The sequence below is a fragment of the Xenopus laevis genome, chromosome 6S (assembly GCF_017654675.1).
Source record: "Xenopus laevis strain J_2021 chromosome 6S, Xenopus_laevis_v10.1, whole genome shotgun sequence".
Lineage (NCBI taxonomy): Eukaryota > Metazoa > Chordata > Amphibia > Anura > Pipidae > Xenopus > Xenopus laevis.
The window spans coordinates 45506813-45534013 of record NC_054382.1 but is presented as its reverse complement, the minus strand read 5'-3'; the positions used below and the strand labels follow the sequence as shown (position 1 = coordinate 45534013).

Genomic DNA, 27201 nt, shown 5'->3' with positions numbered 1-27201 from the left:
AGTAGTTGGGTGCACGTCTTGTAGCCTGCTCACAAGGGCCACATCAAAGTATACAACTTTTCATCCAGTAGACAGCACTCCTATTTATTTAAAACAGTCTTTATTGCTTTTAGGACAGCAGCATCATGCAACATTTCAAATGTCACTCCACCTTTTGTCAACCGTGACAAAGAGTGGAGTGCAACTTAAAATGTTGCATGATGCTGCTGTCCTAAAAGCAATAAAGATGGTCTTAAACGAATAGGAGTGCTGTCTACTGGATGAAAAATTATGCAAATAGCTGCAGGCCCCTATGATCCATTTGGGGGCACATGGACCTGCAGTCTGTGCTTTAAATCAAGTGCAGTCACACTCTTATCTAAAACAAAACTTACTGGATCCTTAATTGGCCAATCAGGAAACCTGAGTGTGTCACAGAAGTGTTTCAGGTAGTATATGTTGCAGAAGAGCTCATTCTCCAGCTGAGGATAATTGATAACTGGAATAGGGCAGTACTGATAAAGTGCTCGAGTGTTGCTCTGAAGGCGAGGGCTAAAGTCTGCCAAGTGTGCAGCAATTTTTTCTATCATGAGACGCCTACAAATGAAGAATTAGAGATGATATCTACAACAGCAGCCAAGGTGTGGAGAAAAAAACAGATTTGCATGTGCTTTAATATTTTAAATCCCTTTTTTGTACTAAAACAACTACTCACAGCTAAAAACGATTTATCTTACATCATACGGAAGGATTATTATTCTGTAATTAACGGATGCCACTGCTCATCCATTGATAACACAATGTCAACAATATGTCTTTTTTACCTCATCTCACTGCTCCATATAGCTTCAGGGGTGTCAAACTCTCCCAGAAAAATTTCAGAAAACTTTTCAGGTTCATAATTTTCTAGGTAGCACACCATCGCTTCAGGAAGGATATGGCCAAGAATGCTTCTTTGGAAGATGTCAGGCCCTTTACTCTAGGTAAAAAGTTTTGTTTTTTTGTAATATTCAGTATTTTAAAATCATTTTGCACACTGTACAGTTTCATGTAGTAGGGCATATACATAATTACTAATTAAAATGCACCAATAGATGAGTACAAACAATTGTGTTTCTTAACATAAAAGTGATATATTGTCTCATTCCTTTAGTATCATCTGATCATTTACCATGTTACTCAAGTTCTATTAATTTTAATAATGTAATAGTGTACAGGTATGGGATCTATTATACAGAATGCTTGGGGCATGGGTGTTTTCAGGTAAGGGGTTGTTACAGAAAAAAAGGAAATCATTTAAAAAAAATAGAATTATATGCTTTAAATGGATAATGGGTTTACGGATAAGGGATACCTTATCCGTATATAGAAACATGTGCAACCCCAGTTGAACAATGAAAGAGCGTGGATGCTCCTCTAAAAATCCCTACTGCAACATATTAAGCATAGGAGTGAATTTGTTGAGGGCTCATACAAGTAACAGACAACTACTGGCTGTATCACTCTGCATCGCAAGGTTGGATCTATTAGCAACAATGGATACAGTATGACACAGGTAATGACTGACTGGATAAAGAAAGTGCTCATCTTACCTCTTCTGACCTGAAAGCTTGTTTTGCATGAGTATATTTCAAAAACCTAAAACAACAAAAGTGTTAAGTTGTATAAAGGCAGATGGTGAATTATCTGACATTGTAAATTGCTGATGTCTCACCCAGTTAACCAGTAATATATACTTTTGTATAGACCACTATACTGGGTTGTAGGTGTTATTTCTGAAGCATGGTAAACACTACTGAACTAAATCACAGGCAGACAAATACTGTAACCTTATTGCTATCTGCTCTGTGGGCTTAGTTCCCAGCTGATTTTTCTTTGTGAGCAATACATGATTTCAACACAAATATCAGTGGTGTTATGTCAGCGTAATCACTGAAGCAGTCTCCTTCCAGCGGGCCGCGAAAGGTAGATGGAGGCCTAGCATGAAAGCCATTAAAATGAAATGCGGGGAAAATGCTTTTCTGCTATCCAAGATACCCCATTTAGGGCCAGTCTGAAGGTCATCTTGTTTGTGATTGTACAACAATAACCAGCACAAATCTACTCCCATCATTTAGTTATATGCAATTATTTGCGTGGTGCCACTCTCTGAATTCCCAGCCATGTCAACAGACAAAAGAAAAGTAGCAGCTACACACAGCTCTGTGACATGAACATATAATCAATTTATATAGCCATTATTACACATTGGTGCATCTCCACCTCTCTTTGTCAGAATACTTTAGGTCCAATGTTCCCATTAAGGTCTGTCCTTGTGCTCGCACACAAATTTTCAGGCTAGGGTGCACAACAATTGTAAAAATGCACACACAATTTTAAAATGCGTGCACAAAAGGATTAGAGGGAACATTGTTTAGGTGCATAGTATATCAGTCAGAATATAAATCTTGTGCAAATTTCTACAAAATGAGTACTCAGATATGTTTTATATATTAGATTTCTCACACTTGCAAGACGGGTTAAGAGACCCAAACACTGATGTGGTAATGGTTGAATAAATGTATTAAGGGCCCATGTGCTCCTTTTTTATTTAAGAAAAACTATAACATTCACAAACATATAACACATACTAAAAAACACACATTAAAAAAAATAATGATATATGTGTGTATACAGTATATGATATACTGTTTTAATATCAGAAACATTAGAATGCTTTACAGTTTGTGTGATCATATTGTGTGGTTTACATAGAACAAAGGTATGTACCCTGTCATCTACATGTTATAAACAGTTATACACTGTTCATGTAACTAGTCCTAACTCTTGCTATGTTTTAAGGGCTCTGCCATCTGAGACCATATGCCCATCTTTAAGCACAATTAAACCATAGTAAAATATGACTAAATATGTAATTTAATGCATCCTGGAATCACAACATGTAACAGAACACAAGAAATGGAAAGAGCAGTAAAACCCTTGAAAAATACATTTGCTTATCAACAGGTACCCCATTCCAAGATCGTCAATCTGCAAAACCTACCTACCAATCTTGGCAAGGAATAATAATTTTCTCTTTAGCACCATGTTGTTGCGCTTTGGCACTTGAGCACTTCTCAGTCAGTGCTCGCAGTGCCATATTGTAGCTTTACCTCTTACCTGGCTATAGGGAGCACGTTGGAACCAGTGTACATCATGATAAAGAAGAACACTCCAGTGAGATAGAAGCGAGGCAGCTGTGGGTTGTCTTGCATGATGTGATAGAGTAATATGGAAACCTTCTCAACCAGTATGGGGTCAAACGTCAGCAAAAGCTGAGAAGTGAAATGAAAACAAAATCTGCTTTCTAATTAAGCAAGCAGCTGGAGTAAGGGTAGCAAAAAAGGTAATATTTTAAATGGTCAGTGGAAAAAAGTTTAGCAATTAGGACTATCACTAAACTTTTATTCCTTTCAGAGTTAATGTTACCGGGTTGCTAATAAATACATGGAAGGGAATACCGCAGAAAGATGACATCAGCCCAAAACAAAAAATAAAATGATTATTTATTTGCACTGCTAAACAAAAGCGTTACTTACCTGCGTGAAGTGTGGAAGGCAAGTGTTGTCTGTCAGTAGCCTCTTTACCTTTGGCAATGGTCTAATAATAGCATTATCCTGATCTCTAGAAAACAAAATGTATTTACTAATCATAGGACTCTTAAATGGCAAATGAAGGTGACAATTTAAAAGACAGTGTTCTCCCCAGACATGTTTAGACCTTGTGCTGTATTTTCAGCAGTGCATAGTTTTACCATCGTCTGTAAAATGTTTTCTATTACAGCAGGCTATACTAAGGCAGGCTTGACACTCGCTGTGCATAATATATATAGGTTATTCCCACCCGGCTGTAAAAAAAAATCTGATCTAGGAGAATAGGACCAAGGCATAAACATAAATGTATACTACACACCACTGCAATAGTCAAAGTCATAGCATTAATTATAAGCATCTATTTCAGTGATATGGTGAGCCATTTGAGTTAAATCTGTCAAGTTTCCATCTGTTCTAGAGTGATAGTGCATACATTTTTATAAAAATAATTTAGAACAATTTCTAACCAGCTGCAAAGAGTAAGATATTATAAGATTTCCTATAAACATGTCATATGAAAAAGTTTGGGAACCCCTCTTAATTCTTTGGAGTTTTGTTTATCATTGGCTTTCAAAGCAGCAACTTCCTTTAAATATATATCATGCCTTATGGAAACAGTAGTATTTCAGCAGTGACAAAGTGTATTGGATTAACAGAAAAGATGCAATATGCATCATAACAAAATTAGACAGGTGCATAAATTTGGGCACCCCAACTGAGATATTACATCAATACTTAGTTGAGCCTCCTTTTGCAAATGTAACAGCCTGTAGATGCCTACTATAGCCTTTGATGAGTGTATGGATTCTGGATGGCTGTATTTTTGAACATTCGTCCATACAAAATATCTCCAGTTCAGTTAAATCTGATGGCTGCTGAGCATGGACAGCCTGCTTTAAATCATCCCATAGATTTTCGATGATATTCAAGTCGGGGGACTGTGACGACCATTCCAGAATATTGTACTTCTCCCTCTGCATAAATGCCTTTGTAGATTTTGAAGTGTGTTTAGGGTCATTGTCTTGCGTTACTTCAACTTTGTGACTGATGCTTGAACATTATCCTGAAGAATTTGTTTATATTGAGTTGAATTCATCCGACCTCAGACTTTAACTAGAACCCCAGTCCCTGAACTAGACACACAGCATGATGGAACCTCCACCAAATTTGACAGTAGGTAGCAGGTGTTTTTCTTGGAATGTAGTGTTACTCTTTGGCCATGCAAAGCGCTTTTTGTTATGACCAAATAACTACATTTTTGTCTCATCAGACTGTGGCTTGCCGAAATTAGCTTTTGCATACAACAAGCGACTCTTTTTGTGGCATGAGAGCAGAAAGGTCTTCTTTCTCATCACCCTGACATACATCGTTGTAGAACGATGTACAGATACACCATCTGCAGTAAGATGTTCTTGCAGGTCTTTGCAGGTGATCTTTGGGTTGTCTGTAACCATTCTCAAAATTCTCCGCATATGCCGCTCCTGTATTTTTCTTGGCCTGCCAGACCTGGGTTTTACAGCAACTGTGCCTGTGGCCTTCCTGATTACATTTCTTACAGTTGAAACTGACAGTTTAAACCTCTGAGATAGCTTTTTGTAGCCTTCCCCTAAACCATGCTAATTTAACAATCTTTGTTTTCAGATCTTTTGAGAGTTGTTTTGAGGATCCCATGCTGTCACTCTTCAGAGGAGAGTCAAAAAGAAGCACAACTAGCAATTGGCCACCTTAAATACCTTTTCTCGTGATTGGACACACCTGCCTACGAAGTTCAAGGCTTAACAAGATAATCCAACCAATTTGGTGTTGCCAGTTATCAGTATCAAGCAGTTACATGCATTCAAATTAGCAAAATTACAAGAATACCCAAATTTTTGCACAGCCAGTTTTTCACATTTGATCTTTGTTCAGAAAACACCCCAGTTCTCAGATGTTCCTGGGAAAAGAAAGACATACCACTGTTATCTTGTTTGTTGAAAGTGGAGTAAATTATTATGCAGGCTGAGTGGGGTTCCAAAACATTTTCATATGACTGTATTTACTTATTCTCAATGGTCAAGCTATATACTGCGCTAGAAAAAAAAAGGGGATAATCGTTCTTTACCTGCTGGGGAAGTACCCGCACATGGTAATCAGCATATTCAATATCAGTGTGGCAAGATCGGTCTCATTCAAGACAGCTTGTCCAGCAGCCAACAAACACCATTTCAACTGAGGTATTACTTGTAGAGGCCTCCAACCATCCATTCCCTGGGCCCAGCAGCGTGTTTTTGGACTGAGTATTCCTTTGTTCCAGAACTCTTGCATCTAATGAACAACTGTATATTAATTATGCACTTGGCAAATCATATACATACATTTGTGCAATAATCACTTCAAGTGCAGTTTAAAAATTATCCCTGTACAAGAAAACAGGGATGCACTGAATCCAGGATTTTAATTTTAAGTGTTCGGTCAAACCAAATCCAAACCCTAAAAGTGGTGTGACTAAAGATTCGGACTACTTAAAGTGACAAGTTTTTGTTCACAAAGAATGAGATTTTTTTCAGATTTGAAGATGCAAATGATGTTTTCAATTTGGGTCAGTATTTCAGTATTTAACCACACCTTTTGTGATTCAGGCAAATCCTTTCAAACCATGAAAAAACACACACGTTTGCTTTCTTTATTCTAGAAATGGAACAAGACAGAACTTGCAGTCAAATGTAATTTTGCATGTTTTTCCTCTGATAAAACCTACACATCCCAGTATCTACCTCAACAAAACTGTATGGTCCGCTCCTTTCCTTGTCTGCATTACCGAAATACCACTCTTTTTCACTCTCTCGTTTCATATCAGGAGCTGCTTCTATAACGTTACTCTGTAATTTAAAAAAAATGAATTAAGGATAAAAGTATTGATTTCATCAACTTTAGTGTGGCTAGTTGAAAAGATTGGTATTTAAATATGGCTCTTCATTCCTTTTCCTTTGTTACAATATAAAGTTGTTTGTTATTTATCAGAACACAGTTTTCTGTATTTCATTGAGATATATAGATAAATACAAATGACACCATGAAGAATGCAGATCAGTACTATGTAGTGTTGCCACCCGGCCTAGCCGGTAAAACACCAGCCAAGGCCGGGGCTGGTATTACAAATTTACTGGCTATGTAGCTGCCAGTAAATTTGTAATACACCTAAAAAAAGCCTGTGGCCTGCCCCCAGCCTGCTCAAAACTAACCTTTTTGTCTGGGCTTCTTGCCAAAGGTGCACATTTGGCTCCGCCACCTTTGACATCATGACCCACCCAGCCAATAGCACATCACGGCCCGCCCCCTTTAGCGTCACAACCCACCCTTTTAACCCCGCCCCCTCCACCTGCCGGTGAAGATTTCTGAGTCAAGCTTTATGCTGCTACACAGAAAAAGCCACATCCTATTAACCCTAGAAGTCAATCATGTCAGATAAACACATACTTGTAGTGGTACAGTGGCTCGGCTGGTGTGAAGATGTGCCAGTGTGAGAAGGTCAACTAGGATCCGTATGCCGTTGGAGTCCATAATATCCTTTACATTTTTCTAAAGAGAACAAGAATACATTATTCACAGTTTTTACCTTCTGTACAGGTATACAGTTAGGCCTATAAATTTTTGGTTCTGTACATTACCACAATGAATTTTAAATGAAACAACTCAGATGCAGTTGAACTGCAGACTTTCAGCTTTAATAAAGTGGGTTGAAAAAAAAAGATTGCATAAAAATGTGAGGAACTAAAGCCTTTTTTTACACAATCACTTCATTTCAGGGGCTCAAAAGTAATTAGACAAATTGAAAAAAATAAAATCTTAATTTCTAATACTTGGTTGAAAACCCTTTGCTGGCAATGACAGCCTGAAGTCTTAAAGTCATGGATATCACCAGATTCTGGGTTTCCTCCTTTTTAATGCTCTGCCAGGCCTTTACTGCAGCGGCTTTCAGTTGCTGTTTGTTTGTGGGCCTTTCTGTTTAGTTTTCAGCAAGTGAAATGCATGCTCAATTGAGTTCAGATCAGCTGACTGACTTCGCCATTAAAGAATATTCCACTTCTTTGCTTTAACAAACTCATGTGTTGCTTTGGCTGTATGTTTTGAGTCATTATAAAATGCCTCCCAATCAATTTGACTGCATTTAGCTGGATTTGAGCAGACCGTGTGTCTCTGAACACCTCAGAATTCATTTGGCTGCTTCTGTCCTGTGTCACATCATGGATAAACACTAGTGTCCCAGTGCCACTGGCAGCCATGCACGTCCAAGCCATCACACTGCCTCCCCATGTTTTACAGATGATGTGGTATGCTTTGGATCATGTTCCATGCCTTCCCCATACTTTTTTTCTTGCCATTATTCTGGTAGAGATTGATCTTGGTATAATCTGTCCAAAGAATGTTTTTCCAGAACTGTGATGGATTTTTTAGATGTTTTTTTTTATTTTTTTAGCAAAGTCGAATCTAGGCTTTCTATTCTTGACACTTATGAGTGGCTTGCACCTTGCAGTGCACCACTTTCTTTATGGTAGACTTGGATATCGATACTCCTACCTCCTAAAGAGTTATTTGGCTGTTGTAAAGGGGTTTCTCTTCACCATGGAAATGATTCTGCGATAATCCACCACAGTTGTCTTCCGTGGATATCCAGATCTTTTTGCGTTGCTTAATTCACCAGTGTTTTCTTTCTTTCCCAGGATGGACCAAACTGTAGATTTCGCCACTCCTAATAATGTACCAATTTATCGGATGTGTTTTTCTGTTTTTGCAGCTTAAGGATGGCTTGTTTGCATGGAGAGCTCCTTTGACTGCATGTTGTCTGTTCACAGCAAAATCTTCCACACACAAGCACCCACCCTCAAATCAACTCCAGGACTTATATCTGTTTCATTGATAATGACATAACAAAGGAATTACCAACACCTGCCCATGAAATAGCCTTTGAGTCAATGGTCCAATTACTTTTGAGCCCCTGAAATTAAGTAATTGTGTTAAAAAAAAGGCTTTAGTTCCTCACATTTTATGCAATCTTTTTGTTCTTATACAACCACAAATTTCAACCGGGTTGGCCTTTAGTCTGGGACTCTCTAAAAGGACAAGTTACATAGTCTGGTAACCACTGTTATTAATTAAATGGATTCTAGTAAGGCATTTTGATCACCACACTTGTGAAAAACATATGGTAATGAAAACTGTATGTGCCATTGCTGCAAAAGCTTTATGAAAATTCTGGAGCATTCCCAGCACTAAGGCAAACATTATTTTTCAACACCATGACACAGGGCAATGTCAGTAAATGCAGAGATCATAAAGTTAACTGTTATGTTTCAAATATTGGCAACTATGTGCACTAAGCATTCCAGTCTACAGGAAGAAGTAGCTGAAACAAGGGTGAACACTTTAACACTGTAATTTTCAATATGCTGCTGACAAAAATGTACTTATTGTGCAGTATATTTACTGCATAAAGAGCACCTACCTTATTAAGAATCAGTTTATTCAGGAATAAAATCAGTCTGTCCCTTTCCAGTCGATCAGTGCACTGTAAAGGAAAAGGAAGCATGGAAACATGTATTTATATATTGCCAATATAGGCTTTAGGAAATCATCAGAAATTATAACAGCACAACAATAAAAATAAATCATCATTTTTCAATGGTTCATTACCAGTAACAAAATCAAATACACAGGGGGCAGTGAACACATTTTCCCTAATAAGGTGATGGGAAAATTCTAGATCTGTATAAGTAAACAGATACAGCAAATGAAAAGAATCATTAAGCATTGAGACTTCTTTTATATAACTACATTTAAATACAACTGGTATTGATTGTACTATATTTTCCTTTTCTTATATCTTTTAAAGCTTATGAAGCTTCTTACTTTACCCCTTTAAATTAGCAATGTAATAAAATTTATAATGTTTTGTCCTGCTCAAGCAGCAAATGCTTATTTGCCACGTAACAAATACTGCAAAATAAAATATTAAATATTTATATGAATAATAAATACTTTTATGTTTCCAAATTATCCTACATGTTTCCAAACTATCCCCCAGCATGTTGATCTCCGGTATTCTGGCAGCGACAAAAACAAGCTACTTGCCCTGGATAAAGTCTTGAATAATGGAAGCAATTACAGACACCCACCAACTTCAATCAATGCTCCAAAATATATGCTAGATGGGATGTAATATTCGGATTGAAGCCAAGGGATATAATAATAAATATTGCCTGTGCGACATAGTCCTTCATTGTGTGGACATTGTCCACTCTTGTGGATCTGAAAAAACCAAGTGTAAGCAGGTGTGTGTAAGAGATACTCTATATCATGATTGCGTGTGAAGAGATGTAATGAATAACATGTAACCCCTTTTTATAAAACACCAACATATTCTGTAGCGCTGCACAATAAATAGGTGTATACATTTACAAAGCAGCCAATTTCCAATATAAGAGGTAAAGAGGGTCCTGCCCAAAAGAGCTTAGAATTAACACTTCATTTAGAGAGCAAATGTTATTATTGTATTATTGTGTATTATAAATACTGAAGACAATATGTACAATCATCACATGCAATTTATATATTCACTCAGTTATGCATGTTTTGCAAAAGGCTGCTAAAATATGCACATTTGGCATCATCAACAACAGAGATAACATCAACCTGATATTCTTATATTTATTGAAGTAATTCTCACCCTTTCTAACATCCCAACTATATACTTAGTGTCTCCAAAGGGTCCAATTTCCTCATGGCACCTCCCATATACAACAGTCAGGGCTTGTAAGCATAAACATTTCATGTTCACTTTGGCAGTAAGAAGAAAACGGTGATAGAGTTCATTGAAGAATTCATACCTTTGGTGAGGAAAAGATAAAAAAAAAAAAAAACATTTTTAGAGTAACCTAATAGCAATCAACAGAAAGGTTGTAAAGGGTAGAAATTGTGATTGACAGAACTGCTTACGATTGTTTTATTGCTGCAGAGTCCTCATTTTCATCCTCTTCCAAAAGTAACCGAAGGTAGTAGTCTCCTATTTTAATCTCTTCAGAAAGACAATCATACTTCACCTAGGTAAAATGGAGCAAGATTTTACAAACAATTATGTTGAATGGTGCAATTAAAATTGTATGTGAATTTAATTTAAGCCCCTCCAGACCAAGTTGCCAGCTTTTCGCTTATGGCCATTGCTACAGATATCAGTCCAAAATATAAAAAGTATTTATCCAGTGGGGTCGAAACCGTTTAAGCATTGATAAAGTCTTCTCCCAATGGATCACTATAGGCCCTTTTCATTGTCTGATCAGTAGGTTCACCCTAATTTGGCCCACCATGTGTGTCAGTGACCATCCCCCCACAAGCCTTTTTCCCTGCACCCACAATAATTCTGTATTATATATCTACAATATGCCATACTTGTATAAATAAAAAATATCTGATTATAAGTTATTGTAGAATGATAGTGTTCTTGCTATAGATATAGATATATATATATTGTAAAGTGTACAATTAAAAGCAGAGATTCTAGATAAAGGGGTGGTTTACTTTAAAATTAACTTTTAGTTTGATGTAGAGAGTTCTATTCTAAGGTAATTTGCAACTGTTTTTCATTATTAATTATTTTTAATTTTTCAGTTATTTAGCAGCTCTTCAGTTAGTAGTTTCAGCCATCTGGTTGCTAGGGTCCACATTACCCTAGGAATCATGCATTTATTTGAATAATACACTTTTGCCTTACTAAGCATTTGTTTTTTAGATGTTTCCAAAGCTGTAAAGAGTCAGAAGAAGGTGGCAAATAATTATAAAAATCTATAAAAAAAAGAAAAAATTAAGGCCAATTGAAAGTTGCTTAGAATGGGCCATTCTATAATATACTAAAAGTATAAAAAATACCTCAAACTCCTGGTGGTTCCAAGAGATCACAGTGGAGCTTCCAAGCTCCCTATCAACATTAAATGCTCTCATTTCTGCTTCAAGGGTGTCCCTTAACTCTTCTCTGGTTTTGAAGTTCCAGATCAAGTTTGAACGAGCATGGTCCTGGTGGAATCTAATAAGGAGAATAGATTGTACATTCCCAGTGGCTGCAGACAAAAAACACTGTTTCATGCAAGATACATAACCAATTTTCCCATTACCACGACACAGTCAAAAAGTGCCCAAACGTTATATTTCATATTATACCACTATCTCAAAAGATGTCAAACTAGATTGTTATTCACTACCCATACTGCTCATATAGTAGTTTATATTCCAAGCATCTTTAATATGGCTGGACACTATGTAGACCCAGAACATAAAACGTATGTCTTATGTTATGTAAAGTTTAATGTACAGGAAATATAATTTCTGTATGTGCTCCTTCGTGACTCTGTTGCTGGAACCATTTAGATAGTTGGCATCTTCAATTTCAGTGGTCTGTTTTGCTAGATGCAATTCAGAATTAAATTGTCAAAGTGGATCATGCAAAGTAGCTATTGAAAACATCAGATGCTTAAATGAATCAGTAGAGCTATAATACAGGATAAAATGTATTTGCTCTGGAATGTACATCAGTGATATTTTCATTTAAAGGATTATTTAGTAGTTGGATGTCTCAGCACTTTCAGGTATAAATTTAGTTTTGGCCTTTACCAGAACAATGAGTATTCAGCACACTGGCTTACTACAGTGAAAATAAATTCCTGAGTCTATAGAAAAAAGCAATGCTCCACAGGAGGGACTGAAGAGAAACATAACATTAAGCCTGAGGATTAATCTGCTTTATAGTTGCCAAGTGCTGCTGACACTGGCAACCAAAAATCATTTAATCTCAATTTTAACATAAAATATAAAATGCTATAATGTTGCTGTATTCATTAATGCCTGACAACTACATAACATTGTGAAGTTTAGGCTATAAAGAGATGTTAAATACAACGGCAAATTATTTGAAAATACCGAAAATAGAAAACGAACATCAAAATCAAACTGACGCTCATTTCTTCGGGCCAACTGTGATCTACACTAGCCACAAATATTTTTACTCAGATGTATGGCAACCACTATACAATAAAGGAAAATTGGGATATATTTCTGAACACTTGCAAAGCATGTCTATAAAAACTGCTATGCTAAGGCAAAAAATAAGCAAAAAAAAAAAACACCCCAAAAATATATATTTTTCCAAATCTATAGTGAAAGTTGCTTGTGATAATCTTGTGAAAAATACAGATAACATGCTTGCTTCAAATGAATTCAAATAACTGTAACTACAAACATCCTAGTTTGTCATGAAGAGTGAACAAAATTTACTGATCTCACAAAGATATTGAAGTCTGTTTAAATGCTTTTACAAGGGATCATTAAATTTTTCTCTTGAAAAAAACGAAAATTTGAAACTTATAACTTTACCGATAATAGAAAAGGTCCCAATTCGATTCTATTTTTATTCTTTGCCTCCTTTTTCGGAGGATGACAGGCTTTTGGGCAGTATTCTGTAAAGAAAGAAGTAAGACAACTAATGACAGATCAGGCAATACATACATTTAAAACCTAAAATAATATTATCATACTTTCTGGTTCTCTTCAGAACCTTTCAACCAAGGATCTGAACAGTGATAATGACTCATATGGGTTAAATATTAAGGTTATGTTGAGGTAGTGTATATGGGGGGTTATGATGAATACATATTATATAATGTGGACGTTAACTGGGAAGCATCTATATGAAGTTTTTACATAATTCTCCACAATGTATTTCTCATAGATTTTGAGAAACAGGAGCCTAAAATGACACAGTTTTAATCTGCACAATTGCAAATGTTGCTATTACATAAGTAGCAGTTTGATGTAATTGAAAAGCAAATTGATTGTTTCAGTCTCGCTGCAGGACCTTCATAAGAGGTAAATTAAGCCTTACGGAGGTCCTGCAAAGGGATGGGCATGTTTATTACATTGTTCAGGTTAGGGATTCATTATCCAAAAATCCATTACCCAGAAAGCTCCAAATTATAGGAAGGCCATCCATAGACTATTTTATCCAAATAAAGAAAAATTAAAAAAAAACCTTTTTTGCTGTAATAATAAAACAGTACCTTGTACTTGACATACAGTACTAAGTTATAATGAATCATTATTGGAGACAAACCAAGCCTATAGGTTTTGTTTAATATTTAAAAGATTTTCTAGTAGATTTAAGGTACATCCAAAGATCAGGAAAACCCCAGGTCCCAAGAATTCTGGATAACAGTTCCCATACCTGTATAATATCTATCTATCTATCTATCTATCTATCTATATATATATATATATATATATATATATATATATACTGTATATATATTCCCCCCAATTTCGTTTACTAATTTAAAAAATTAAAATAAATACTGTGTATGTGTCTATTGTTCTTGTTCCTGGACACTTATATTTTATTAGTTTTATATAAGTGCCCAGGAACAGGACTATATTATATTTAGTTCTTCCCTATAAATATTATCCATGGAATAACTCCTAAAATAAGTATTGCTAAATTATCCAGACACTACCAGTTCAATACTTTAATTCTGTTCAAAAGCTTTCCGGGGTCACCTTGGTTTTGTTTGTCTAATATTTTCCAATTTACTATAAATACACAGAAACAAGAGATTACTTGAGGTAAAGAGTTGAAGTTGCATATAAAATTTATATGTCCAGCACCCTTTACGGATTTCTATTTTCTAAGTATATCGGGTTCCCCCCCATTATATAATTTGCTTGGCCTTTGGGTCTCATTGTTTAGTCTGTGTGGCCCGGGTGCACTCAGCCCCAATTCCTGCACGAATATTCCAAGGTTAATCCACCCTCTCACTGGCCTTCTCATAATTCATTCATCGTTAGAATAAATCTTTTGTCTTACCCGATATGTAGTTTGACCCGGGTGCAGCTCCCCCGAGTCTGTCGCTAAGGGAGGCAGTCAAATCACAGCGCACTCCGAAGGTCAAGGATCGCTCAATTCAGCTTCAGTTTAAAAACAGTTATCTTTATAATTACATTTGACCTCTGAGGAAGTATGTTGTTACGAAACGCGTTAGACCTTGGATGCTGCATCTTTTAATCAAATGTAATAATAAAGGTAACTGTTCTTAAACTGAAGCTGAATTGAGTGATCCTTGACCTTCGGAGTGCGCTGCAACATTTTTTGGATTTAAAAGAGTTGAAGTTTATTTACACGAGTCAGAATACAGAACAAACAGGGTGGAGGTTTTATACCCCAAAGATATGCAAAGACAGAGACACAGTAGTGGGGAACCTTGAACACTCCTAGAGAGCTGCACCTCCCAGTAAGGCCCCACAACTAAAGAAATATTTAAACCATACACAGTAACTGATAAGACCCTGCTCTGGAAATGTTACACCAGAGGAACAGCCATGAAGAGGTAATCTAAAACTGCTTCACTCGGTCCTTGGTGACATGACTTTAACCATTACACTATCAATCTTTATAGCTAAGTTATAACATACATTTTTATGAATTTAAAAGCCTGTGTGCTCTATTAATATTAGTTCAACCAATCAATTTTCAGTTTAGTTTAGTTGAATATTCAGCCCTGACTCCACTCTCAATGTCAATGCAAGGTACAGTTCCTGTTATAGTTAAACAGGGTCGTGTTAGCGCCATGCACAATTGCTCCATTTAAATGCTATGTATAACATGAACTTTAATGTGCACTGGTGACACTAAAATGTTTTTTTTCAAGCCGGATGTCCATGTTGTGTGGCCTGCCAATAGCAACCAACATGCATTTCCCAGGTTAAAGGGGAACATAAAGCTTTTTAAAAAGTAAACATAATTTCATGCAACTATGCAATATACATCAATTAAAAAATATGCAGACTTTTCATAATTTTTAATGGTTTGGAACAGTTACCTAAACATTGCCCCCTGCTCTCCTGCTGATCTGTCTGACTACTTTGCTAAGCTGGCTGACCACCATTATTTTGTATCAGCAGCCAGCTGTCCTCAGCCTGCATCCTCCAAACCCCACAATTCCCTGCACACATGATTTCAATAAGGGACAGAACATCACAGTGTAATGCATTGTGGGTTATGTAGTTCCTACATGCTGTCTGTAAGCTGTGAAGAAGTTGTTACAATTTGTAACATCAGTGTTAAGTCCCTCCTTCCCTGCCAGGATTTCAAATGATGCAGAAAGAGAAAAACTGTTAAACAGCTGGATTTCAACATAGAAAATGGCATTTATTCATACTTTTTGAGGAAACCGGTAACTGTGAGGGGTATATTAGGGGTTTCTGTGTTATGTGGGCCTCTTTATCAAATTTTGATTTGGAAGCCGGAGTTCCCCTTTAAACTGGTAGAGATGGCTAGGGAATGCTGGGAGTTTCAGACCAACAGTGTTAAGGTGTCATCTCGCACATCTTCCAATTTACAAAATACTAGTCAAACTGCTTACAAGCCACTGCAAAATATTTTTTGCTACAATTAACAAAATTAGTGGAGACTTCATGCAAGACATATTAATATACATTTGTTAGCTTTATTAAGTCATTGTAATGCAAGAAAACACTTGTCATTATAAAGTCAAGGCCTATTTTATCACTAATAAATTTGATTTAGTAATAAGCTAAATTTTTCGAATGTAAGGAGCTTTAAACTTTGCTCATCTAGGGATACCCAAGGCATGTTTGTATGCATCTTTAGCTCTGTCATTAGCAAGACTGACCGAATGGTGAATTGGAAAAAGTATGTGTGGGATCCAAAAAGTCCTAAATCTTAGACTTGATAAAGCTAACATTACAGTTATGTTGTAGCTGAGAAAACTACAGAAAGCCCGTATATCCAAGTTTCCATAGACTTTTTTTTCCCTGAGAAGTGAAGTGCTGCAAACCTGTGCACCATGCATTCTCTTATTACACATACTGCCATCTTAATTAAACCAAATTTTGGTTTAGTAAACACACAATATAAAACAAGACAACTTAAACTTACCATACTATTTCTGTCCTGATCATGAATGGAAGGAGAAAGAAGAAGGCATTTATTTTAAAGGTGGGCGAAATGGAAGCAAGTGTAGTTTTTTTTTTAACAACAAACAAAATGATTATGATTATTATTTCATTGCAATGTTATTATACAATTAAAATGGTTACTTTTCAAGCATCTTATTAATTTAGCGTGATTAATAAAAGGGACACCAGGTCTCGGTAAAGCACACAGGTAGTCTAACCAACACATGGTTGCAGTACATTTATTAAAGCGGACCTGTCACCTGTGCTACATGGATCACTGAAACAATATCAGCTCCCCTGCAGCCAAGACTTCAGGGGTCATCTGACAACACTGTAATAATAAATATATATATACTGTATCATACATATATTAATTACAATATAAAAAAGGGGCAGAATAGAAGTGCAAATAATTTAAAGACTTTAAATTAAATAAAAATGAAGGTCAATTGAAAAGCCACCAAAACAGGACGGGAAGGCAAATAAAATACTAAACTATTTGTATTATGACAGACATTACACCCTATTGTAGTAGATTTGCCAGTGTTATTATCTGTACATCAGATGCGTACTATACAGAAGCAAGCAGTATGGTTGCTCCCATCATCAGGTGTACAATAAGTTATGTCCTCATAATTTAATATTTTAGGCCTGGTATAAATGGGTAACGGTGTGCTATTAAGCATATGATTTATAATTTTCTAAGCCATAACTTACAGTTTCAGCTTCTAGTTGTGACTTTCAGTTTCTTCTAACATTTTTATGTGATTGATCACATGCATTTTTTCATTTTTATTAATGTTTCTAGTTGGTGATTTTCTTAGAACATGAGAACAGGCAAATTGGAAGAGAAACAATAAGCAGAGAAATGTCCTTAACTGTCATAATGGTTACAGTATTGGTTCAATTGTGTCTTCTACCATCTGATTTAAAGAATCAGCATTTTTAAATATAGTATGGATGGAAACATTTTTGTTTTTGGTAACAATTCTAATAATCTTCTTTTTGACTGTACTGGCCAGTACTGGCCAAGGAATGTAGCCTTTGGGGCTTGGGCCATGTTTTTGAGAGATACCCCATGGGTTAATTTGTAGAACTTTCTATTTGCAGGCAATGGGAATTTGGAAACAACGATCAGTGAATCAAGCAGTTATGTTTCGATACTTTCCTGGGAAAATTTTGGCACAAGCCATATGCTTCAGAAAATAAGATGTAAACAGCACTATAAATACTGAAAGAAACATTTTACAGTATACTTGTTTCACTATTGACTATACATTTTTCTAAAATCAGTTAGTGTAAAACAGTTCATTCATTTTTTTAATCACAAATATGTGCAATTTCTAACAGGCAACTAGTTACTTGTGTAAAACCAGGTCTAAAGGAAAAATCCTAACCTAAATGTCTAAACTAGTCATGTTTTCACCATTATTCTACTGGACCTTGAAGAAGCTTCATTGTGAAACGTCCAGATACTCTGCTGAGCCATTGGCTAATCCGTATAATAAAATAATATTGATTGTTGCTAAACATGACTCCAAGTAATGCATTTTAAAGGCATTAAAACAGACAGGAATTGATAATCCAAGCATGCAGGATATTGTTTTGCTTCATTATATGTCAATACAGTACATGTCAAATTAAAAGATGAAAGAAGCTCTCAAACTGATGTCAACTTATGGAAACAACAAGAAGTTAATACATCTCCATGTATAAATGCAATATTCACCTCTTTCTGTGCAATTCCCATTCGATCCCTCCAGTGCAATAAAACCAAATCTACTTTTTCCTTGGCAAATTTTTCTACTTCTTTAGCAGCTTTTCCTGCTATTATCTGCCATTCAGGAATATTGTTAAATTTTCCATACTGGTCCTATTGGAGGAAATAGAAATACAAGTATACTAAGACTTCTCTTCCATAAACTGGAAACTATTAATGCCTTGATTCAAAGTATGTGGCTGCAAACTGTACGTGTGCTCGGATGGATATATTATAGTACATTTTGCATGAAAAATTTCACGGATTTATAGCTATTGCAATTATTATATCTACAGCACAAAGAGGGGACAGATAGTATAAAGTGATACTGTCATGGGAAAACATGTTTTTTTTTCCAAAATGCATCAGTTAATAATGCTACTCCAGCAGAATTCTGCACTGAAATCCAAAAAGATTTGACATGGGGCTAGACATATTGTCAGTTTCCCAGCTGCCCCAGTCATGTGATTTGTGCCTGCACTTTAGGATGGAACTACTTTCTGGCAGGCTGTTATTTTTCCTACTTAATGTAACTGAATCAGTCTCAGTGGGACTTGGCTTTTACTATTGAGTGCTGTTCTTAGATCTTCCAGGGAGCTGTTATCTTGTGTTAGGGAGCTGCTATCCGGGTAACCTTCCCACATTTCTTTTGTTAGGCTGCTGGGGGTAAAGGGAGGGGGTGATATCACTCCAACTTGCAGTGCAGCAGTAAAGAGTGACTAAAGTTTATCAGTGCACAAGTCACATGACTTGGGGCAGCTAGGAAACTGACAATATGTCTAGCCCCATGTCAGATATCAAAATTGAATATAAAAAATCTGTTTACTCTTTTAAATAAATGGATTTCAGTGCAGAATTCTGCTGGAGTAGCACTATTAACTGATGCGTTTTGTAAAAAAACATGTTTTCCCATGACAGTATCCCTATAAGCAAAAAACTTTTCCCTAGAGATGCACCAAATCCATACTTTTAGAATTATTCAAACACCATATCTTCCACCAAAATGTGGTTGACTAACAAACAAAATATTCTCCCTGATTTGCATATTCATAGTTGCATTTTTTTAAAAAATGCATGATTTGTAAACAAAAATTGTGGTCAATTTACCAGAGATTGGGAGGCCCATTTATCAAAGGTTGAATTTTGAATTCATGTGAATGTCTAATATTCAATCAAATGGTTCCTACCCAAAAATTTGTATTCGAATCTAGTTTTTCTCCTGAAAAAAAAAACTTGAATGTCAGGAAGGCTATTAACATCTCCAAATGGCTCAAAGGACCTCTGCCATTGACTTGTACATGAACTTGGCAGGTATTAGGTGGCGAATATTTGAATTAGGACTGCTTCCATGGTCGAGGAGTGATAAATCTCACATTCGTATAGGGGGATTAAAATTCGAATGTGTGGATTTTGAAACTCAAAAATTCGAATAGAATTTTTATCAACCCTTGATAAATCACATGACTAAGTATTTAGCTGAATCGAATATGAACCCAAAAAATGTGTCTGTATAGAAATCCTCCAGAAAGTTCATCAAAATGCTACACCAGATCTTGGATTCAGTGCATGCCTATTTTTTTTTACTGCCAATACAAAGACACAAGTGGTGAGATCAAATTGCTCTGTGTAAGCAGAGATGACAAATCTAAACTTAATAATGTTTTAAACTGCATAATGAATAATACTTTTAGTAGTTACCGTATATACTCGCGTATAAGCCGAGTTTTTCAGCACCCAAAATGTGCTGAAAAACTCAAACTCGGCTTATACGCGGGTCATACCTCCTTCCGCGGCCCCAGCAGGACTGTCTGTGACTGACTGTGTCGCCGCCCGGAGCAGGTCCAGGAGCTCCGGGCGGCGCGTCCTTCCCTGCCGGCGTTCGCTCCCAAAATGGCGGCGCCCATGGCCGCCACGTGGGTAGCGGCCGGCGCCGCTACCCACGTGGCGGCCATGGGCGCCGCCATTTTGGGAGCGAACGCCGGCAGGGAAGGACGCGCCGCCCGGAGCTCCTGGACCTGCTCCGGGCGGCGACACAGTCAGTCACAGACAGTCCTGCTGGGGCCGCAGGTATATCATGACCTTGATGACTGAAATTAATTATAGCCTTCATATTCTATAATAGTCACATGACACAATGCAACTACAACACTGCAATAAATCTATTCAGGAGTCTAACAGCATGTGCAGGCCTTGCAGGACTGGTAGTTTAAAAAGAAGACTAATGGGCAAATGTTTTTAGATCAAAAAAGAAGGGGTAGAACTACTGGGGGGTGCACCCCCTCAGGGCCCGCGTGTATACTGTATATACACACAAACACACACACACTGTATGTCAATGTACAAACTCAAGTAAAAAAATAAGGAAATCAACATCAGCTTGTATGAGAAAATCCATTCCACACCACGAGTCGCCAATAGCAGCAGGAATAACACTCTATAGCAACAGGAAGCACTGCCAAGAGAATTTGAAATCTGTTTCCAAGCCCTGCAAGCTCCTTTCACACTGCCATTCACATCACGTTTTATTAACTTTGTTGTACAAGCTCTACAAGTGGACTCCATCATGTTCCTGCTGATGGAATTATGGGGAGGCTCTTTTAAATAGTTTTAGATAGATTTCTATGCCATAAAACATGATTACACATTTACACATTCACATTTTGAAATCTGACATGGGGCCCCTAGGCTTATACACGAGTCAATACATTTTTCCAGTTTTCTTAGGTAAATTAGGTACCTCGGCTTATACACGGGTCGGCTTATACACGAGTATATACGGTAACTTACAGATGCAATTTTCAGATTATCCCTGATATGCATTCTGTCAATATCCTTTTCGGGAACTGGGTCAGTGCTGTCCAGGTATGCCAGCAAACCCGGAGGCTAGATAAACAAGAAAATGCATTATGAATGACAAAGCTTGATACAAATGCATTCAATACTCTAGGTTAAGTAAAACTGATCAAGAACCATCCTTTTTCACACTTTTGCTCTCCACTTGACCTATTATGCCTTTAAATATAGTCTGTGACTTTTACAATACTTGCTTGGACCTTTTCCCTTGCTTTCAATACTCCTCCCTTTGCACAGGTCATGTAGTGCTGATATTGTTCAATTATTTACTTACCAAAATACGTTTCAGTAAATTTAATGACGTAGAGTTGTCAGCTGTCCAAAGGCCCACTAAATGTCTACTCAACTGCCTGAAAACAAAAAATCTAAATTCAATGGCAATTTACATGAAAAGTAATGTAATAAAATGAGAACAGTAACAAAGCTAACTTATGCATGGATTGATTGTACAATGTGGTTCTTAACAAAACCCATAAAAACCCATAAAAACTTTATTGGTTCTCAGAAGTAATGAAAAGAAAATGTAAGCAATAATCACAAATGCAATGCCAATCCAATTAAATGTTCACAACTACATTTAGAAAGCAAATGTTATACATTTTTAAAGATCTAAACAAAGCAGGTAAGTAGATTCTCACCTATTTGTTAGCATCCTCTGGTCAGCGCTTATTGTAAACATAGAAGTGTGCAAGTGTCGAGGCAAGGCACCTTCACTGAGCGCGAGTTCTTGCATCTTTGTTGCTATTTCTTTATCTGCTTCCTTTGGGACAAAAACAATGTAATTTTCATTTTTACAACCCAACTGAATCCTATTTAAATTGTTCCTTCAAAATTCTGACAAGGTGAAAATGGCTAGTTTCCTTTAAATTTACATCTGGGCAGAGAAATATTTTATCTATTTTAATAATCAGTTAAGGGAGTAAATGTAATCATTAAACAAAACAGACTTTGAAACCCTTCTCTATGTATTTTTTGGCCAGACAAATACGAGGTAATATGTTTTCTTTATATTCCCTCTGTTACTTTAGCATGCAGGAAATACAGTTAAAGGGGCACTCTCAAAATGAAAAATAGAATATTCATGATAGTTTCCTTTTGGTTAAGACCAATGGTATAGCACACTCAAAGCCTGATTTATGGACATAGGTGCTATACTGCACAATCTGGCATTTGTTTTTACTACTTGTCAATGCTAATTGCAGATTGGTTGCTAATAAAAACTGTATTAAACACACATCTTTGAAATTTACAACAGAGCAAGATGAAGATTGTGGCATCAGGGTGGTGGAAAGATATAAAATATACATATTAGCTGGTTTTCCAAAGGGTCAATCCACTGGATGATTGAGGATAATTAACCACATACAGTATAAAGTGTTATTGACAAATGTAGTGGGAGGAGGGAGAGAGACACCAAGGCTTACCTCTATGATTGCCTTCATTACTAATCCTGCTCCCTTTACAATGGCCATGGAAGGGTGCTAAAGATCATATGCGGAGAGAAATTGACATGAAATTTAAATTGCACATTGAATATTCATTTTTCAAATATCACCCTTTGATTGATATCCTTGATAACATACTAGTATAATCCAACAGGCAACTCTGAAGGCTTTACACTGCCTCTTCAAGTATGGTCACGGTTTCACCTTGACAAAAGTCCCAAACAGGGACCGAAAACACATGTTCACTTAATACAGAATTTTTGATGCCTATTGTTATAATAAATGAAACATAGAATCTTTTCTGCACAGGGGACTGATCCTTTTAATGCTGTAATTCCATTAACAAAGGCTTTTAGCCATCAGTGCCTCCAGTTTCTCTCTAGTATTTCTAATTTCTATGGACTGTAAATAGTATTCATGCTAAAAATGGAATCTTGCACGTCTACCAGTTTGTCAATATCTCTGTGCTTCTGCAATAGTTTCTCCTTTACACAACTCCATTAGGCTTTTGTTTCCAGCATCTCCATCCCTGTATACGTTATGTCGTTCATAGTCTATTTATAGCTGAGCAACAAATTCTTAAAAAACATCCAAGGTTATATCTTGACAAACATATCTTAGGTATGTATCTATGATATGTATCATAGATACATATTAAATTCAATGTAACCCATACTGAGGTATAATTCTGTATTGAAGGGGGCAATAAAGGGCTCATTTACATCAGCCCCGGGGCCAAGCACACTATGGGACATAAAAACAACGCCCTAAGTGCTCATTTACCCAGAATTCGAATCAAGAGCAGTGGTAAAAATGTGGTGCAAGGCAAAGCACAGTGCTGTTGGCTGTACAGGGCTTTACTGCACATTTCAAGTTTAAAAGACCCACATGTGGAATGTGAGAGGAGACACCCATGTGTTGGCCCCATGAATACAGAACTATTGAACAAAGGCATTGTCCTGAAATCTAAGACCAGGTTGCAAACTGTGAGGCTGTGCGCTCCTTTATGCATTTTGCACCCTGCCCTGCACTTTGTAAATTTGCACTGATGTCAAAAACACATAAACCTACAAAATCAGAAAAATGTGCATTCGGCAATACAGCCATAGGGAATATTCAGTATACATTGTTCTGGGTGAGGGCAGCTGTGATTGGCCACTCACATTCTACAGTGCTTTTGGGGGGGGATTGAGCATTAGCACACACCTAATGCTCATTTATAACTAAGACCATAAAAAAGTGAATATAAGGGTAGCTCTATTAAAGGTGCACGTTTTAAAAGGGACATTTATTTCTATCACAAATGTAAATTAGATGCGTTATATTATTTATAATGGCCTCTTTAATAAGGGTGATTTAAAAAAAAAAGGAATCATGTAGGCAAATGTGCACACAGCCAGAAATGATCTGTATCAATAGCATGTTTGCTTTTACTATTCTACTTTCAGCTTTCTGAAAAAGATAATCAAAGCTTAGTTGCTAGTGGTTACTGCACAGGCAAGAAATTTGCTCAGGGTTCATGAACAAGTCCCCCTTTAATATTAAAAGCACTGTTACAGTTAAACCAGTTACTGAAAGAATAGTTTACTTTTTAGTTTTATGGTCTAATTTAACATGTTCACTGAATTATTGTTAAGACAAGATGTTTGCTTTAAATGTTTTCTAAAGCATCAACATATTATGTAGAGCTTTATTGTGTTTATTTTTCATTCACCCACTCACCTCACCTCACTGCCCCAAAAGAACTTAAAAACAAGGGTCCCTTCTAAGCATGTACACACACATGTACAGCCACTTGTATGTTTTTGCATAGGGAAAAGAAGCTAAAGTAGAGCATGAGGAGAACATGCACAATACACAGAGACAGTTCCCAAGTTGGATTAAATTCATGAAGTCAGTGCAGCAAGACCACTGTACTGCCCAATATCCACATTTGGCCTTACCTGAAATAGCTTAAAGAGCGTCCTTCCATTAGAGGCTACCATTTCCAATAACATATCAAATTGTTGACCTTCTGTTGTTTCACTGTATGGAGCGCAAAGTGCAAAGGTGAGGAAGTCCAAAAGAGAACTGATAACTAATGCACCTGTTCCATAATTCTAAAATGGAAACACAAAATTCAAAACAAATGTTTAATAATGCAACACAACATCAATAAATATGACAGAAAGGGTAGTGGATGTGGAAGCTCTAAATAAAGGTTAACTAAAGAAATAGGGCAGAAATGTACATTATGTTTTGGGGTTCTATACCAGCCCAAGAGAACCACAACCCGTTACCAGTAAAGATCTGTGATTTCAAAGATGCCCCGGTATCTCCCCATCTTGTTTTCTGCTGATTCACTGAATATGCTCTGTGCTGCTGTCACTTACTGAACTTAGGGACCAACTCGCAATGTACTGAATATATATATTTCAGATTATTGGTACATGGCAGTTCAATTACCAGAATTTAATAATCAGCCCTGTAGCATCAGTTTATATTATATGAACAGAATATTTTCTGCTTGATGATTTGTGACAATCCCTTCATCTTAACTTCCCAACAGCTGCAGACACACCTAGTAAAATATAAACCTGTGCTCAAGGAGCACTAACTGTAGCAGAATGGCAAAACTGAAACACTTTTGTTTTAAACATAATTCCTCCTTTATACCAAGCAGAATACAAGCCAAATTATTCTGGATCTTGTTAAACACATGTACGTACCAAATCTTTAAAAATTAACCTGAAACTATATATTGGTGTACCCTAGTTCAATAGAATAGCCAAATGCTTAACCTGGAGTAGACACACAAGACTGCTTACCACATATAAATTAAACTTTTCTAGCAAGTTTTCCAGAAACTTCTTTGAAGAAAGAAGGGATGCTTTGTTCAATTGCTCTTGCCTTAAGTCATAGTCATCATGCATAGGCTACAAAATGAAGGAGTTTAAAAAAAAAATCAGAGGAGCAAATTAAAAACATTTCAGGGGGTATTCAACAGTTATGTATAGCAAATCCACCTAAGGGCAATTTGACAGAGCCACATTTACAAATAGGCTAATCATTTCACTGGCTTATGAAATCTAACTGAATAGTTAATAATTAATAATTCATTTTCATTTTGACACACAACTCTTTATTAGAAGTCAATTGATAAATGCACTATGCATATCACATGCTCTGAAGTTTCAAGACTTCACTTTTATTAGAAAAGGCACACACACCATACTATGTTCAGCATACAACAAAAATGACTCGCTGTAAAAATGGTTAAAGCCCAAGTTAGGTTATTAATATTTAATTATCCCATATGTCCTACAAAACACTAATCCCTTAAGTAAGAATGCTTACTTCATGTTAAAACTGCTATTTGCATGGAAAAAAGCAGTTTCTCATAAATAATTAACATTCTCTTCTACTTAAACAAAATGAGTCAGGGTAAGATAAATAGACAATGGGCACCTAATGTTATTTACCTCAGGAACCTTAGGGTTTAGGGTAAATAAGACTACACAGTACATACCTATTTTTAACACTTGCGGCACCTTCCAGATCTACTGAGAACGATTTGCATATTATTATATGTTAGAAAACACTTAATAAGCTTAAAGTATTTTCAAGCACCCCTCATTGTTAGCAATGTAGGATAAGTTGTTGGCTGTGTGTAAAACTGCACAAAAAATATCCAAAATCTTCTTTCCATTGTTCCTGGAAACTGTCCTTAACTAAATAATGTCAATTAATTTTGACTAGGCTTATCCAGTTACATTTAAATGACTACTTTCTTTAGGTTTGGTTACATGGAGAGATTATTAGTGCTTATGTATAACTGGTTAGCAGTATTGCCATTTATTTTGAGATCTATCTATATATATATATATATATATATATATATATATATATATATATATATATATATATATATATATTATATATATATATATATATATTATATATATATATATATATATATATATTATATATATATATAGACAGTCATTGTAAACCATTTTCTTGATAAGGATTTAATTTCCTCTACATCAAAGGATTAGCTTTGACATTATTCTTCTACATGTCAGTGTGAACACTTACACACATTAATGCACAAAGCGTATCAATAGCAGCATGGGTGACTCCATCATTATTCCTTTTCAGAGCTTTGACTACTTTCACTCCCAGACGTTCACGAAATCTAAAAACAAAGTAACAGAAAAACATATATATTTGTCATGGGCTACTGTCAGTTTTCCAAACTGTACATGTTGTCATAGTAAATGATAACAGTAGGTAACATATAATATATACAAAATATGTATAAAAATGTATATGTATAAAAAATGTATATGTATAAAAAATATGTATTCAAATCTTCCACAGGTTACTTCAGTCAGATTGCACAGGAAAAATGAGACAGCCTCCATCACTTCCAATCAAACTACAAACTTGGAACTTAAGTACCTTACTTCACTGGAACAAACATCCATATCCTTACAGGGCTGGGTAAACATTGTATAAATGCACTTCCTCCCCAAATTCCTATAATCCTTCACAAGGCTCC

General features: G+C 36.2%; 1 protein-coding gene across 4 annotated transcripts in view; it reads right to left on the bottom strand.

The window, feature by feature from the left end:
• The window catches only part of dnajc13.S (DnaJ heat shock protein family (Hsp40) member C13 S homeolog), a 90974-nt gene that overhangs the window by 31235 nt on the left and 32538 nt on the right, over positions 1-27201 (bottom strand). For 3 of the 4 annotated variants that reach the window (XR_005962205.1, XM_018269333.2, XM_018269334.2), the window contains 22 exons: positions 26736-26835; positions 25466-25573; positions 24602-24757; positions 22638-22694; positions 21852-21973; positions 21488-21563; positions 21148-21243; positions 18331-18474; positions 16582-16596; positions 13008-13090; positions 11511-11664; positions 10584-10687; positions 10315-10474; positions 9094-9156; positions 7068-7169; positions 6365-6469; positions 5713-5915; positions 3558-3642; positions 3139-3293; positions 1572-1617; positions 804-958; positions 375-576 (listed from right to left, as the gene is read on the bottom strand). Coding sequence is in view for 3 of the 4 variants with exons in the window: in XM_018269333.2 (XP_018124822.1) it covers positions 375-576; positions 804-958; positions 1572-1617; positions 3139-3293; positions 3558-3642; positions 5713-5915; positions 6365-6469; positions 7068-7169; positions 9094-9156; positions 10315-10474; positions 10584-10687; positions 11511-11664; positions 13008-13090; positions 16582-16596; positions 18331-18474; positions 21148-21243; positions 21488-21563; positions 21852-21973; positions 22638-22694; positions 24602-24757; positions 25466-25573; positions 26736-26835 (2491 nt within the window). In the remaining variant the exon portion in view is untranslated. The remainder of the gene's footprint in view (positions 1-374; positions 577-803; positions 959-1571; positions 1618-3138; positions 3294-3557; positions 3643-5712; positions 5916-6364; positions 6470-7067; positions 7170-9093; positions 9157-10314; positions 10475-10583; positions 10688-11510; positions 11665-13007; positions 13091-16581; positions 16597-18330; positions 18475-21147; positions 21244-21487; positions 21564-21851; positions 21974-22637; positions 22695-24601; positions 24758-25465; positions 25574-26735; positions 26836-27201) is intronic. The other variant, XM_018269335.2, reaches the window with a different exon arrangement.